Below are 16273 nucleotides of genomic sequence, written 5' to 3' on the forward strand. Positions count from 1 at the left end.
TTTTATGTGTAGAGGGGCTTTCTCTTCTTATGCAGGAGGCTGAGAGATTTAGAGTTATTTATGGGTGTAAGGCAGGGAGTAAATGTCCTAGAGTGTCTCGTTTGTTGTTTGCGGATAATGAAATCTTTTTTATTAAGGCTTCTGCTTCTAAGGGGTTGAGACTTAAGAGTATTTTAGTGTGTATGAACAAGCTTCAAGTCGGGGGTAAATTTTAATAAGTTCGGTATTTCATTTAGCCCGGATGTGTTCCATAGTATTAAAGAGACAGTGTCTAATGCTTTGGGGGTTCATAATCCTTTGGGTGAGAGTAAGAATTTGGGTCTCCCTTCTCTTATTGGTAGAAACAAAAAGGCAATTTTTAATTGCCTGAAGGATAGACTTTGGCTGAGGATTAATTCTTGGAATAATAAACTTTTATCTAGGGCGAGTAAAGAAATTCTCCTTAAATTTGTAGCCCTAGCTCTTCCCTCTTTTTGTATGAGCGTCGTTCTCCTTCCTTTGTCTCTTTGTGATGATTTGCAAAATATTATGAATTCTTTTTGATGGGATAGTCTGTGGGGTCGGAATAGAGGTGTGCACTGGTATTCTTGGGACCGAACGTGTCAAAGTAAAAGGGATGGCGGTATGGGATTTCATGACCTTCGTTGTTTTAATTTGGCGATGCTAGGCAAATAGCGGTGGCAACTTTTGTCTAAACTCAACACTCTCATTTATGATATTTACAAAGCCAAATATTTTCCAATAAGGAATTTCTTGTTTGCTTCCTTACGAAGCAATCCTAGTTATACTTGGAGGATTGTTCTGTCGTCTAGGGAAGCCTTAAATTCAGGTGTGAGGTGGCGGGTGGGCAATGGGGAGAGTATTTTGGTGTGTTCTGACCTTTGGATTCCAAAGGAGGAGGGGTTTAGAGTGAAGGGTGGTTTAAATTTTATTGATCTTGGGATGAGAGTTTGTGAGCTTATAAGAGCGGATGGTAGAAATTGGGATTTTCACAAAATTGTTGAGTTGTTTAGCATGAATGATGTGTGCGCCATTCTTAATATCCCACTTAGTTTATCAAGGAGGATATGCTTGTATAACATTATGAGAAAAATGGAGAATATAGTATGAAATCAGCTTACTTTGCGGCTGTTAGTGTCCTAGCTAGAGAGGGGAGAGATTATTTGCGGAGTGTTGGGCCAAAATATGGAAACTAAAGGTTCCTCCTAAAATGCAGGATTTCATTTGGCGGGTGTTTCAAGGTATCTTACCCACTAGAGTTAGATCGAATGAGCGGGGCATTAACGTAGGTAGGGGCTGTTGCTGGTGTGGAATGGAGGAAACTGCTGATCGTATTTTGTTGGAGTGTTATAAGGCGAGGGAGGTTTGGAGTGAGAAGGGAGTGTCCATTCCTAACAAGTCAAGCTTTTCTAACGTTTTTATGCTTGTATTGCAGTCCCCAAGAAGCTTTCCCATCGAGCACTTCACAACTACTACCTCGTCTATATGGGCAGCTTGCAATACTTTCATTTGGCGGGGTCAGGCTTCTTTAGGCCACCAGATTTGTGTGTTGTTGCAGCTCGTCTCTTTCAAGAATGGCGCGACGTCTAGGCAATAGGCAACTGGGATAGATCCAGGTCCCCTATGATCTCAATGTCGACTGCCAATTCGTCAAGTCTGTGTAACAGTCTTGCATGGGGCCCCGCAGTTCACAATGGTTGGCAAGCTTTTCTTGATGGAGCAGTTCTCTAATATTTGCATGCAGCAGGATTTGGTGTCATTCTCGAGGGCGAAGAGGGTCAGTGGTTAGGGGCAATATCCTGACTTTTTAATGCTTATAGAGATCCTATCCTTGTGGAAGCTTTAACTCTTAGAGAATGTCTCTCATGGCTCAAAGATAACACTACTTTTGCTAGATGTATTTTTATAGATTGTTAGTCGGTTATTTTTGTGTTAAGTTCTAGGATAAATGATTTTTCAAAATTTGATTTGGTTATTAAAGTTTGTAAGAAAATGTTAATTGCTAAGCCTAATATTTTTGTTAGGTAAATTAGGAGACAAACCAACATAGAAGCTCATATTTTAGCTAGGGTTTTTTATTTTTACGCTCGTTTTCAGGCGTGGGTTTCTATCTCACAATGTATGTTGCCTTTCTATTTGTGAATGTTGCCTTTCTATGATAATTAATGCAAGTTTTTTATTTGCCTTCAAAAAAGAAAAGAAAAAAACTCTAATTAAAAGAATAACCTCATTTCTTTTTATATCATCATAAAAAATGGGTTTGGGTAATTATTATTTGAATAATATCTTTTATTATTAAAAATTTAATTTTTTCTTTAATTTATGAACAAATACAATAAAAATAATATAAATGATATTTGGTCTTTTTATTGAAAATTAACAGTAAAAAAATATAAATTTTAGATGAAAAACTTATTAGTTTAAAGGAACACATTTATATATATTTTTTTTAAAAAAATTAATTAAATAATTGATTTTACTTAACTAGAGAGGTTGAAAAAAATAACTTACCCTTTTTATAAAGGAAAAATATAGGAAAAATGACAATGAAAATAATAGTAATGATAATAACGGTAGTAAAAATGGAATGCTACAATAAACTTCATGTAGAAACCCGTGCCTTCTTGTCGAGGACGACAAAACTCCCAAATTTGGAGCAGAGCTTCAACAGAACCAGAAGTGAGAAGGAAAAGCTTGCTTTCTCTCTTGGCTGTTAGTGTCTATTACCGTTTCAATCTACTCTGTTTTCTGAATTTCAGTTCTTTCTCTTCAAAAACCCTAAGTTTCACTAATTCCTCCACATAACGGTTTCCAATTTTTCCCAAATAAAGAGATTTTAATTTGGATTTGTTAGGTTTTGTCTTTCCTTTTTTTTTTTTTTGTGTGATCTTGGGACATTTGTTATTGAATCATTAAAAGGAACAACCAGGAGAACCAAAATGTTGGGTGGGTTGTATGGAGACCTTCCTCCGCCATCTTCCGCGGAGGAGGATAAGTCCACGGCCAACTCGTCTACAGTGTGGTCGAGCAGTACCTTAATGGCGCCGCCAACTCTCCGTAAACCTTCCACGTTGGCGACACCGCAAACCATTCTAAAATCTCAAAACAAAACGAAAGTGCAAAGCTCTGCCTCCAAAATCATATCTTCTCCAGCGGTGGCACCAGCTCTGCCAACTCCTTCGGTGCTACCGGAAGAGCCGATTCAACCTGCCCTCATGGGGGTTACTTCTGTGGTCATCGAGGAGTATGATCCAGCAAGGCCGAATGATTATGAGGAGTATAGGAGAGAGAAGAAGAGAAAAGCACTGGAGGCAGAGAGAATCAGAGAACTTGAGAGGAGGAGACAAGAGGAGGAGGAGAGGGAGAGGAGAGAGAGGGAAGAGAGGGAGAAGGAAAGAGAAAGGGACAGGAATATTTCAGGGGAGGAGGCCTGGAGGAGGAGAGCTGCAATGAGCGGTGCTGTTCCTAGGTCGCCGTCTCCTCCAAGTAATGCAGATGGGTTTCTTATTGGGAAGTCTGAAACTGGTGGTTTAGGTGTTGGTGCAGGTGGACAGATGACTGCTGCTCAGAGGATGATGGCAAAGATGGGATGGAAGGAGGGACAGGGGCTTGGGAAACAAGAGCAGGGGATTACAACACCATTGATGGCAAAGAAGACTGATCGTAGAGCTGGGGTGATTGTGAATGCGAGCGAGACAAAGCCAGAGAAGAAGGTGAAGAGTGTGAATATCCACGGACAGCCTACTCGGGTTTTGCTTCTCAGGAATATGGTATGTATTCATTCGAAATTGTTATTGTTGCTTGAGGTCGTGAAAGTCCATAACGATTGATATGAATGGCGGCAATTAAGATTAATGATTAGCATTTAGTTAATTTTGAGAAGTAAAATATTTTATTATGATACATGCAAGGAAGAGTACGCATCTTAATGAAAAGAAACTAATTGAAACATAGTAATATTTTTTGCTGCTTATAATGGCTTTACTCTGTTATATCATTTTGGTTCTTCTTTAGAAAGCACTCGATGCAATTCTAGGAGTTCCACTAGGATTAGGCATTGCGTTGACCTGGTAAAGTAAACATTAGGGCTTGCTTAGCTTCCTTTATCGTGTTTGCTTGGCCTAGGTCAGGTAGGTAACTTGTAAAGGTGCGTGGCAGTTGTTGTTTCTTGTTTATGTATTGGCTGGCTGCGAAGCATGAGAGTGTGAATGCTTTCATTTAGATATTTACGACATTTGATAATTCAATAAGTAATTAAGCATACTGTTATTGTTACTTATTTGTGTATGGTCACTGCTATGATGCAAGAGTTTGATACATCAACGTAATTGAATGGGTAATTATTTGACAATTATCCTGGTTAAGTTCTTTATTGCCACTGTCAAGGCTTAACTAAGCAAACAATTTGAAGCATTCATAACATTTGACGGCAATCTTTCAATAGTTATTTACAGGAAGAGAGAATACTAGCACCTCTGACAGAATTGGATGCCCAAACTTAAATGTCTGTACATAGATTCTAATTTTTCCTTGTTCTTTCTGAAACTTCTTGATCTTTAAGAGTGGAAGTGCCGGACATCCAATGAAGCATGTTTCTGATTTATCCCTTTCATTTGTCAGTTCTGTTCGTTGATTTCTATCTTTCTTTTGCTCATGATTTGTGGGACTATCCCCAAATTAGTAAGGTTCAATTTGCTTCTTCCTTCCAATGTGTCCCTCAAGTTATGTTTAATACCCCTGCTTTTAGGGAACCCCTTAATGGTAACTTCTGCCCCCTCTCATCAGGTAATTCTTTTTCTTCTTTGAGTTAGTGAGATGACTTCCGTTCTTGGTCCCGATTGATCTAAAAGCGGTTTCCTTCTTTCAGTACCCATTCCCCTATCCTTTCTTTGTGGATTGATCCTTATACTAATTCCCCAATTCAGAAAGATGAGTCCCCGGTTTTTTTTGATAGTGGGGGAAGGGATGAAGACTAGTGCATGCATGTGCTACTAATAAAGGTTGCTTTGATTTTGAGGTGGCTCAAGTTTTACTTTCAAACCCTAAACTCCCTTCTTTATAAGTCTCAAATTTCAGAGTGTGCTTATTGATTCGAAAAATGTATTTTAATATTTCAAGAAGGTTAGATAAGTTAAAGAGAAATGAAAACTATTAACCTTCTATTTATTTTACGTTCTGAGAAGCTTTAGCAAGATCATCTGGGAAGTAACGTAAGTATTTACTTGATTGAATGATTGTTTGCTTGTCTATAACACTTATTTGTCTTTCGTTGTTGTGTTTGCGTAATTATGTATCATTGTGTAGCTGGAGTGTTGACATTTATATTAGGACTGTCATTTCTTTTTGGTGCAGTTTATGCTGGAAAATGTCGGAATTATATAGCAAATTTTTTGTCTGAAGAAGCTATGGGGCTTGTAATGTTAGGATATAGAAAAGAATTGTGAAAAAGGCATGGATGATCAGAAAAACTAAGTGCCATTTACCTAATGGAACTATAGGTTAAAGGTCTTCCCCATATTTTCTTGGGTTGGTGGCCAACTTCGGAAGCTTTCTTTTTATAACTTTTTTGCAATATAAAACAAAGGGTATTGTTGTGTTCATCATTGTAGAAGCGAACATTATGCATTGAATGATTGTGTGCATGATATCATATAAATGCCTCCACAGGAAAGGGGTGTAATATTCTTATCTTCCGCTTAATTAAATGGGAATTGTGTATGGGAGAATGATTCTGCTCTGGCTCGGTTTATTATTTCTTTATTTTGATGAAAAAAAGGTTATCATCAAAGGGCAGTAGGGGTCAATTGAAGTAAAAATAAATGAATGAATAAATGAATCACGTGCAAACCTGTATTCTTAATACAAGATAATATGGACATCAATGAAATTCTTGCCTATAAAAGAAATGATGAATTCGGATCCTGTAAGAACAATGAGAGTTGTCCCCTGCTGCTCAATAGCTCTCACCATTTCTTTTTATCCAAATTAGTAAAAAAACAGTGAGACGAATCAGTGCGAGAGAACATGTGTCCTCTGAGCTCACATGATGAATTCATATGTACCGTTACAAAAGAGCACCTACTGGTAAAGTTTTTCATTTACTGATTGACACTAGTCAAAAATTTCTCTCTCATGTTGTATTTCAAAAAATAAAATAGAAAAGCAAACGCTGCTATATGGCATTTGAAAGAGAGTTGGTTTGTAGAATAGAATCCAATTCCAGCAAAATCTTGGTAAAATATTCTGCCTCAACAACTATTTGTAGGTACTCTTCATCCAGCAGAAACCTTCCTGATGATTATCAAATTCATTTTAGGCTGTATGAAATAATTACAGTTCATCTAGATATATTTTCATTTTGTGTAATTTTTTCCTTTTTTCTTGCATTTCATACAATTTGCATGCAGAAAATCTCGTCACAAGAAAGTATGTCGAATAAATGGTTGGGAGAAAAATGGAATTGAAGATTTATCAAAAGTGGCTAGCTTTTGGACATAATTAATGAAAGATTATTATTTTTGATATATGCCCTTAAGAATGCTAAGAATTAGCGTACTGAGAAAAAGATAGGGAAGAATGGTAAGAAGTCTTTAAGAGGGTTTCACATGATACACGCAAAAGTTTGAACAGAACTTATGAAGACCACGATCTTTTTGAAAGTATTGTTGAAGACAGGACATGTATACTGTGTCAACATGGCCTTTCAGGCTGACTTGAGATCATGGAGAAACCGCTGGCCACCAAATTTATGCTTTAGCTTGAATAGAGGTGGTGGTTTGTGGAAGCTTCTCTTGAAACTGAAGGCATAATTTATTCGATGAGGAGATATCAGTGATGTTGTAATGAAAATATTGGACTGAATTCCTTCTATATCTGTGATTTCTGCAACCTTTATTACTGCTGTTTGTTTCTAGCTGAATGCACCATCAGCTAGTTCCGGAAAATATAGAGCATAGAATAGTGGCTGCAAGAAACTTTAATGCTTTTACTAAAGCAGGTGGGGGGTTTGATCGGTCAAAACTTGTAACTGAATGGATGACTATTTTCCTTTTTTTTTTTTTTTTTTTAAAAAAAAGTTGGAATAGCCGTGTTCTGATAGATGAACTTAAGTACTACTAAATAGCAAGTTTGGTCCTACTTCCTTCCCTGCGATGTTGAGAATCATTGATAAAATGTTATTGCATGATTAGAAGATTTGTTTCTTTTTGGGTGCCTTGATTGTTTTAGTGGTGAGACTGAGAACAATTCAAGTACCATGATTGTAAAACTAATTCCCGCCATAAGCAAAATTTGGTTCGTGATAAATGGCAAATTTTCTTCTGTTTGATCATCTGCTTACACTTTCTGCTTGTAGTTTGTTTCTTTGAAAATGCCTATGAGATAGTCACTGTACTCTAAGCTAAATGTGGTTTATGTGCTTGTTGGTCGTGATGTTTAATGAAGAAAGAAGAGTTTAGTTTTTCTTGACATTTGCTTTCTCTGGTAGGTGGGTCCTGGTGAGGTAGATGATGAACTAGAAGAGGAGGTTGGCTCTGAATGTGCAAAGTATGGGACAGTCACTAGGGTTCTCATATTCGAGATAACAGAGCCAAACTTCCCCCGTGAAGAGGCAGTCAGAATTTTTGTACAGTTTGAGAGATCAGAAGAAACAACAAAAGCATTGGTTGATCTTGATGGTCGGTACTTTGGAGGCAATGTGGTTCGTGCATCATTCTATGATGAGGAGAAGTTCAATAAGAACGAATTGGCTCCTATGCCAGGTGAAATCCCTGGTTTTTGACAGATCTTTTAATAGCTCACCATTTTTCTTTCGCGTGGAATTTCTTAGTAGGCTCAGTTTTAGGTATAGTCATTACTGTCTTCTAATGACAATAACCAGTGCTTGAAAGAATTGTTACTACCATTTGATCAAGAGAGGAATTTTTGCCTTCCTTTTGAATTTGCCTTGTGAATTTATTTTTCGTGTTCAGCCCTGTTCTATTAAATACGTAATACTTGAGTTTGATACATTTCACGATACATTTTGTCATAATTGACGTAATTCCATCATTTTAAAAGAGAGAAATATCACCTTATAGGTAAGATTTGTTAATTAATGATGAAATTTGAACTATTTAATGTTATTTCACAAATATCTTTCAAATCATTTAAATTATGTTTTCAAACAAATGATGGAATGTGAAATTTTTAAGGATTTCATATTTCCGTCAATCCAAACAATTGCGAAATAATTAAGAAAAGAATGCCTCAACTGACTGCAATGATATTTTTTTTTGACAATATTAAAAATGTTAATCACCATCTGGTTTTAACGGATTGAATAATTAGCATCAGTATTTATATTAAATATTAGATTAGTTGCTGATGTAGCAAGTGTAACAGTTAGAAAATCTGTATCATCATCTAAAAGCATACACTCCTATAGGTTGAAGGAAAACAAATTATGATGTATTTAGAGCTTCCAGTTGTTGCTAGTTGCTACTGTGGTGCAGAGGTGACCCCACAGGTGTGTTCTGGTTAGACGTCCTGGCCTCTTGCTGCTGCGGCTGTTGATGACCTGGAACAGCCACCTTCATTCCTCCTCCAGCCACCGTGGCACCACCAATTCCTCTATACATGTAGAATGCAAGAGGAATTTCCACCTCACAACCAGACGCACCATCACTGCAGATATAGGGAGAGGAGGTAGCAGTAGTTGTGGTAAGCTCTCCATTATTGTTGTTGCTGTTAACTATCATGGTTGTTGGATCAAACTGGCGAGGTGATGTGGTGGTTGAGCACTCTCCACCAGTTACTCCTCCTGCTCCGCTGCCCCCAACAATTACAGTGCTGCTGCTGGTGGGTGTAGTTGTGGTGCTTGTATAATTTTGAAATGGGGTAGCTCCACATGTTGGGCAGCGGTTCAAAAGCTTATAAAAACAAAATGTAATTAATTAAACAAACAGTTGGCGAAGGAATTGAGAATCAACAGAAAAAGAGATACCTTGCAGCGGTGGGTGGTGCCGTCAGGCTCGACGATCCAACCAGCTTCTTTGGCAAGCTCACGGAGGACTTCATTGATATCAGCGCGAGGAGAAAGGTGGTAACCGCCGTGTCTTCTAAGGCCATGGAAGATTTTGGTGGTGATGGCTCTTCTTTGCCTTTCTCTAAGTTTTGTTTTCTCCTTCTCACTCTCACTCCTTGTTGATGAACTCCCCACCATTATATTTCTACTTTTTAGCTCTTTCTTCTTTTTTTTCTTTCTCTTTCTCTTTCTCTTTCTCCCTCTGTATATATAGGCATGAAGTACAGGTCTGTTTATATATGTCTTTTGCATGATATAGGAAGGTGAAGGAATTGCACGAGAAAGAGGGTGAGAGAGAGAGAGAGAGAGAGAACGCGTGAGTGACTAATTGCCCTTATTTATTTATTTTTTTAAGTATAATTGTTGGTTTTGAATATTAAATTTTTATTACATATCTATTTTGGTTTAAAATTAATTTTGAACAAAAGATAGTGAAGTATTTACTCAAATAATAAAATTTTATAACCCAAATTAATTCAAAAATTAACTTTGAATCAAATTTATCATTTATGCTTTTTAATATAATAAAAAGAGAAATTATTTTTTATTATTTGCGATCATAGTTGTCAAACCATGTCCGGTCCGACGAGTCAATTTGGAGAATTAGTGAATTAAATGGGACTGATTTTGCTTTGAATTATTTAATAAAGAGAATTGGGTTGAATGGACTGATTTGTAGTTAAATCAGTTGATCCAAACAGAATCAGAAGTAGTTATTATCAAGATATGGTTGTACCACAACTGGTGGCTTATTATAAGTACTCTGAAGTTTGATTTGAATCTTTTTGTACCGTTAATGCCCCAGAAATGACACAGACTGACACACCCACTCAAAAACCTCTCCTCAATTTTTGTTTACTCAGAGTTACCAAAAAGTCCAATGACCTTTGCTTATCATCTTTTTAAGTGAGATTATAACGTCACGTTATGTTTGGTTGGGTGTAAATTAAGGAGGGATGTAAAAAATAACAAGTGAAAATTTTTTGGAGTTTGCAAAATATATTATTTGGGAAGGAGGTAAAAATTATGAGGGGATGCTTCCTCTAATTTATTCTCCACATTGGGAGGAAAATAAAACAAAAAAAAAAGGTACAAATAGAGTTAAATAAATTTATTTTACTTTCTCTTTTATTTTCCCTCCAAACCAAACAAATAGTGTAAAATAAGGAGGTAAAATGAATAGTAGCATTTTATTTCCTCGTTTTCGTCGTCTCTCCATCCAAACAAAGCATTAATTTACAATTTAGTAAATTGAATAAAAAGGTTCAGCTTCTATTTATTGTTAATAATAGATTTTTATTTTTCTTATTAGGATCATTTGATTTGATAATAATAATAATATCACTTTCATTTTGACCATTCATTTTAATTTGCTCAGAAAGAAATTATTCCTATCCAAACCAAAAAAGATCTGTAAAAAGTAGAACTGTACATTCACCTTCTGATCAAGCTAAGCTATGGGGTTCTAGGCTCATACAGTATAGCAGAGAACAGATTATGAAAACTAACTGATTTGTCTGTTTGTGGTGATGTACTGAGAGTTTGCAGGAGAAGATGCTTTTTTTTTCACTTGGACTACAGTTTTGACTTGATAATATGCGGTGGGGTTCTATAACCTTTTTTTTTATAATAATTATTTTATTATTTTTACATAATCATAAATGAAATTATCACAAAATATTAATTTAGAAAAATAATTTCATTGGTAACTCATCATAGAACCTAATTAACCAAAAAAATTTGATGATCTCCATTGGCTCTAGGTCCTCATGCTAAAATTAATCACTTTTACCAGTAGCTTGAACAGGCAAAACAACCACAATACACCATAGCTCTTGGTGTTCATTCAAGAACAAGAAGCTGCAATGAAAAAACAGATGCAAGAGAACAGGAGCAAATGCCAGCAACCACTTCAATTCATTTCATTTATTAACACATGAGAAAAAGCTAACACGTGGTTGATAAAATACAACACGATAGTTTCGCCAGGCGGGGGAGGGGGGATGGGAACCTGCAAATTTACAGTGGGGATAAGATTCTGCTTCCCCTTCTCGTTTCCCATAGTTGTTTTAAACATATGCAACCATTGTCCAGGCGATGCACCAATGCATAATGTGCAAACATTTATATTATGCATACTCTCAACACACCCACCACAAAAAGTAAAATAAGTTGTGAATTTTTTACTCTTGTTTCTGCTGATTAGGATGCCATGAACAATAACATCAGGAAACAACGAATGCTATTGAGGCATTTCAAGGTCAGGTCTTCTATCAAATACCTCTTGTGTGGATTCATCTGGAAATGCATCCGGATAGGTAGACAAAATTTTAGCCTTCATGTTTCTACACAAACACAAAGAAAATGAAAGAATAAAAAAAGGGAAGGATCAAGCTCAAAATGACAACTCTAGCTGAAATGAGAGAGTTAAAAAGGACTACAACTAAATCCAGTGCATGTGTGTGTAGTGAAAGAGAGATTTTAATGGAAGAAGAGAGAGCAAAAACTCGCTACTTGTCCTAACACCTTTCTTTACATAAAATTAACTCGCTACATATTGTAACACCTTTTCTTGTCATGTCATGGAGGCTTACAGTATTTCCTACATGCACATTTTATGTTACTTCTAGTGTGCCTTCTGTCCAGATATACCTATCTAGAGTTAAAAGGAACAGAGAATACTCTTTGAGTATACAATCTAGTTCATATCGACAGGAGGTCATGTTCAATCCACCCAGAATATCCCCATTGCTCATAAACTTACCAGGGAAACAATTGGAATGTGCTACTGATTCATGTTATTTTCACACACAGAATCACAACAATTGGCAATGCAGAGATTCTTCCCAAAATTATCAGATATTTTTAACTAATGTTCAACAGCATAGTATTCATTGGATAAACAGACAAGGGCAACAATTGGAATATGCTACTGGAATGACCACAATTGGCAATTGCTAAGATTCTTTCAAAACTTTTCAGATAATTTTAACTAATTGTGCAGAAGCATATCACTAAAAATTTAAAATCAACCTCTCATTCAATTCCACATTTTTAATTCCCCTTCTCAATTTTTTTTTTTTTCCACTTCTTTCTTGCTTCAACTTCTCCTGCTACAGAACTTCCAACACTGAGCACAATTAAGCTACCACAAACTTTCTAGTTTCTTTTCTCATTGAAACCAATTGCTTCACCTTTACAAACCCTAGACACCAACATAAATACATGCAGAACCTTGGGTACCAAATTATGCCATTTCAAACTGCTTATTAAATGCATAACAAATTATTCGAAAAAATTCCCAATATATTGAACCAGGTAGCAGTAAATGAATCAAAGAACACTAGCTACAACAACAATTGAACCAAAAACATAAGCAAAAGCTGAAATACCTTAACTTTTGAAATATGTAATCAAGATCAGACTTCATAGACTTCAAGACACGAGTATTTCTTGCAAAATCGCTAGAAACCTCAGCGAAACAATGCTCCGAATACTCATTAAAATGAGACAACACGGCATTGCTGTCCTGCAACCTCCCTAATCTGCAATTTGATTCGAAGACCAAATATTTATTTAAATTGGAAGCATAAGCAACTAAACGATCAACGATTCAAGAGAATAAGCTTGAAAAGCTAACACATAGAGAGAATTGAAAGTACATGAGATGCTGCAATTGCTTGAGGGAATCCAAATCGTCTCCATTGATTAGGGTTTTAAACTCTTCTGATACCTCTTTCGATGCTTCTCTTAGAGATTCCTTCTCTAATTGCTCCATCGCTATACTTGTTACTATTATGCACAGATACAAAAACTTATACACAGCGAAACAAGAAGAAGAAGAAGAAGAAGAAGAAGACGATGACTACGCATGTTTGAGCCTGGGCCAATAACTTGGGCTTTCTTTGGGCTTGGCTGAAATGCCTTATTGGGCTTAAATTCTATTTTTGATGGAAAAAGGAAGGGCTAGGTGACTAGTTGTCATTTTCGGCAATGAAAAATTGTGTTCTTTAATGAAAATATTATGAGCAAAATATTAATGAAAATTCATTAATGACAATTAAATTTTTAAATTAAAATTAAGTTTTATAATGAAAAATTATTTAAATTAGAAAAAAAAATTAAAGTATTGCTTAATGTATTAAATTCAGAGAGCATATTGAACTTTATTCCATATTAATATTGTTTATGAAACTAAATTGTTTTTTTCAGCAAAATGAATGTACTGCAATATGATTTTTACGGCTTAAAACTTATTTTATAATGAATTCATAATTTTAAATTACCCAAAATCAATTTTATAACTGAAAAAAATTATATTGCAATAGTTTATTATACAATCGTTCAATATATTTACTTGTAATTTTCAACTAAAATATATTATTAAAAATATTTCTAGACAATTTTTACCTATGACAGAAAAAACAAATGTGCAAAGCTAAATAATGATAATGTTTAATTAGCTCTAACTATTTCTCATGGTTTTTCTTTTCGTTTTCAGACCGGTTGATAGCTTAAGAAAAATAACAATAATAATAAAAAAAAAAAGACTAAAAAGATTTCAGACTGGTTGATAGCTTAAGAAAAAGACTAAAAAGAAAAACAAACAAGGGAATTGAACCCGACGTGAATCGAACACGCAACCTTCTGATCTGGAGTCAGACGCGCTACCATTGCGCCACGGATCCGTTGATGTTCGACTTGTACAACAATTAATATAACTCTTAGACATGGAGGGGAACTGAATACATTACCCTTGCTATTTCATGCTAGACAATATATGTAATAATGTATTTAACTTGGGTAAAATATTTTATTCCCTCCTCTGATACTGAAAAAAAAAAAAAAGGAAAAGTAATTTTAAAAGTGGAAAACAAGCCATGGATCAAACCATTAAGATTTCAAATTTCCAATAGGATCAATTCCTAAGTTCTAAATCCCAAAAAAATTCAAAACCACATTTACTTGGTCCAACACAAAACCCTAAAAAACAAAACAAAGGCAAAAATTAATCATGAACTCTCATTCTCTATGCCCAAAGATTTCCCTTAAAACACATTAACTACCACTGCCTATTACTTCTGCTGGAAAAACCCTAAACCCTTCTAGAAACCCAACCCCACCATCATTTCTCTTCTGCAAGACTTCAACCAAAACAGAAAGCTATCTATCCCCTTTTAACCATACACTAAACAAGAAATCTCCTTCAAGCATAGCAGTCAAAACCCTAGCTTCAGGCTAATTAAAACCAACCAAGATCTTAATTAATTGACAAATTTACAGACTATGAGATAGAGTTCCTGAGATGAATCAGACCAGACCAGACCAGACCATGATAGTCTATACATGTACAGAGCTACTAAATCTCACAGCCTCAAAACCTAAGAAGATCCCTTTGTTTTTACTACACAACTAACTGAACATTTCCATGCACCACGCAATTCTTTTTCTCTTTTTCTTTCTTCTTGTTTCTTTTTTCTATTGTTCTTTCTTTTTTTTCAAAAAAAATGTGTTGCTGTTGAGGTGATGCAAGGAAAGGAAGGTCAGAGACACAGTGCCATGAAAAGGATCTAATAAAAGCACGCTCATCTGAATCTTGAGCCTGTAAAAGGCAAATATTTTTGAGAAAAAGGGAGAAAGAGAGAGTAAAGTTTAAGCATGAAATGATAATACAATCGACAAAGAAAGAAAAAGAGAGAGAGAAAGTTTCTCTCCTCTCTTCCACGCGGGAACAGTTCTTTAATTTTATTTTTTGAAAAAAAAAATTTCAGAATTATTATTTAATGCTTAAAGTTTGACTGCTATTACTAAATTATCCCTAATATTTAGTAAAATTATTTATTTATCTTATGAGATTTAGCTTCATTAAACTAGTTAGTAAATCATTTTTATTGGTAAATTCCTTTTAATATAAATAATTTTTATTTTCTATTAAAGAAAATCAATTTTATGGTACTGTAAATTTCTTTCGGTTAAACAAATGACTATGGAGTTGAATATTAAGGATAAATTAATTAATTTATATAAGAATGAATTAATAAATTTTTTTTTAAATTGACTGCACATAATAAAGATGGAAAGGTATATAATTAGTATTTAGTAATAAATGAAAAAAATAAATAAAAGAAAAAGGGAAAAAAGAACAGAGAGAAGCCAACGAAACACGAGGCCCGAAGATACAACAACAGTGGCTTTCGCACTCACCTTTAAAACGCCTCGATTTTCAAACGCTGAAAAGGGCAAGCTCTATTATTCTATTCTAAGCCCTACCCTACACTACCTAATCCTAAGGACTCCTAAATATACCTTTCCTGGGGCATGCCATGTGGATTCATTTATCATGTAATGGCATGTGTGCATGGGACTATCATGTCATGTGATGTCTCATATATATGTTGGGCTTTCATCATCATTCATCCATCAAGTAGCCCATATATGTATAATTGCTTCAAGGTGCTGGGGCTTTGTGGCTCCATTTCTTTCTATACCAATGATACCCTTGTATTAGGATTTTTTAAGTTTCCAAATGCATAAATTCATCGTCCTACTTTATATAAAAAATTTTGATTTAATACATGAATTTACTTCTAAATTTTATAACTTTAACCTTACGAAATGACCTATCATATATTTAAATTTATAAATTTTGATAATATTATACACTTTTCATCACTAATATCAATAATTTTTAGTATTTTTACTTTTATCTGTAAAATATTGACTTGATTTATAGTTAGATTACTTTTGAAAAATAATTTTCATAAAATTAAATTGGTTAAACACACTTATTGAACAATTGAAAAATGTAAAAATTATTATTCCAATGACTTTACTAACCATACATTAAGTAAATGATTGAATTTAGATATCAAAAACACCAAAAAATTATTTACACATGAATGTTTGTAGAATGTTACCAAAATTTGTAACTTCAGGAGCACAATCTCTTGTATTTGAGATCAAATCCAAAAAACCAATGAATATGAACTTGGGATGGTTATTAAAGATTGCAAGGAAATTTTAATGCGTAGGTCTAATATATCCTTTAGATGAATTAGAAGGCAAGCTAATGCAGGTCTCCACTCCCTGTTAGGGCATCTTACTCTTATTCTTGCTTTAGGATATGAGATTTTATCTCTTTTTATCTTTCATCATTCTATAATTGAAAGGTTTGCATTTCCAAAAAAAAAAAAAAAAATTGCCTTTTGC

General features: G+C 34.9%; 3 protein-coding genes and 1 non-coding gene across 5 annotated transcripts; 1 reads left to right on the top strand and 3 right to left on the bottom strand.

Moving 5' to 3' along the window:
* The first annotated feature begins 2592 nt into the window (after nucleotides 1-2592).
* DRT111 (D111/G-patch domain-containing protein) lies at nucleotides 2593-9445 on the top strand. Of its 2 annotated transcripts, XM_012220241.4 has the most exons (3): nucleotides 2593-3770; nucleotides 7487-7760; nucleotides 8426-9445. In XM_012220241.4, the coding sequence occupies exons 1-3, from the start codon at nucleotides 2940-2942 to the stop codon at nucleotides 8428-8430; spliced, it is 1110 nt and encodes a 369-aa protein (XP_012075631.1). In that variant the 5' UTR covers nucleotides 2593-2939; the 3' UTR covers nucleotides 8431-9445. The 2 variants fall into 2 exon arrangements, with proteins under 2 accessions (XP_012075631.1, XP_012075630.1); XM_012220240.4 differs by lacking the exon at nucleotides 8426-9445 and having other exon boundaries at nucleotides 2594-3770; nucleotides 7487-7939.
* Nucleotides 8307-9202, bottom strand: LOC105636859 (uncharacterized). The gene is made up of 2 exons (XM_012220242.4): nucleotides 8984-9202; nucleotides 8307-8909 (listed from the first exon to the last, which is right to left on the bottom strand). The coding sequence occupies exons 1-2, from the start codon at nucleotides 9200-9202 to the stop codon at nucleotides 8472-8474; spliced, it is 657 nt and encodes a 218-aa protein (XP_012075632.2). The 3' UTR covers nucleotides 8307-8471.
* A 1517-nt stretch (nucleotides 9446-10962) lies between the features above and the next one.
* LOC105636856 (kxDL motif protein) lies at nucleotides 10963-12896 on the bottom strand. Its single transcript, XM_012220238.4, has 3 exons — nucleotides 12727-12896; nucleotides 12457-12609; nucleotides 10963-11409 (listed from the first exon to the last, which is right to left on the bottom strand). Exons 1-3 carry the CDS (start codon nucleotides 12840-12842, stop codon nucleotides 11307-11309), a joined length of 372 nt encoding a protein of 123 aa, XP_012075628.1. The 5' UTR covers nucleotides 12843-12896; the 3' UTR covers nucleotides 10963-11306.
* Nucleotides 12897-13680: 784 nt separating this feature from the next.
* TRNAW-CCA (transfer RNA tryptophan (anticodon CCA)) lies at nucleotides 13681-13752 on the bottom strand. The gene has a single exon. It is a non-coding gene; the product is annotated as a tRNA-Trp (tRNA).
* Nucleotides 13753-16273: the final 2521 nt, after the last annotated feature.

Source organism: Jatropha curcas, chromosome 10 (assembly GCF_041381405.1).
Source record: "Jatropha curcas cultivar XTBG-Jc1 chromosome 10, XTBG_Jcur_1.0, whole genome shotgun sequence".
NCBI classification, from domain to species: Eukaryota; Viridiplantae; Streptophyta; class Magnoliopsida; order Malpighiales; family Euphorbiaceae; genus Jatropha; species Jatropha curcas.

What these genes read in the sequence shown, in the direction of transcription:
- DRT111 (XM_012220240.4), top strand. Translation starts at nt 2,940, where the DNA reads ATGTTGGGTGGGTTGTATGGAGACCTTCCTCCGCCATCTTCCGCGGAG. An exon ending in TTTTGCTTCTCAGGAATATG is followed by an intron (nt 3,771 to 7,486) that starts GTATGTATTCAT and finishes TTTCTCTGGTAG; the next exon opens with GTGGGTCCTGGTGAGGTAGA.
- LOC105636859 (XM_012220242.4), bottom strand. Translation starts at nt 9,202, where the DNA reads ATGGTGGGGAGTTCATCAACAAGGAGTGAGAGTGAGAAGGAGAAAACA. An exon ending in GCACCACCCACCGCTGCAAG is followed by an intron (nt 8,910 to 8,983) that starts GTATCTCTTTTT and finishes TGTTTTTATAAG; the next exon opens with CTTTTGAACCGCTGCCCAAC.
- LOC105636856 (XM_012220238.4), bottom strand. Translation starts at nt 12,842, where the DNA reads ATGGAGCAATTAGAGAAGGAATCTCTAAGAGAAGCATCGAAAGAGGTA. An exon ending in AAGCAATTGCAGCATCTCAT is followed by an intron (nt 12,610 to 12,726) that starts GTACTTTCAATT and finishes ATCAAATTGCAG; the next exon opens with ATTAGGGAGGTTGCAGGACA. An exon ending in TACATATTTCAAAAGTTAAG is followed by an intron (nt 11,410 to 12,456) that starts GTATTTCAGCTT and finishes GTGTTTGTGTAG; the next exon opens with AAACATGAAGGCTAAAATTT.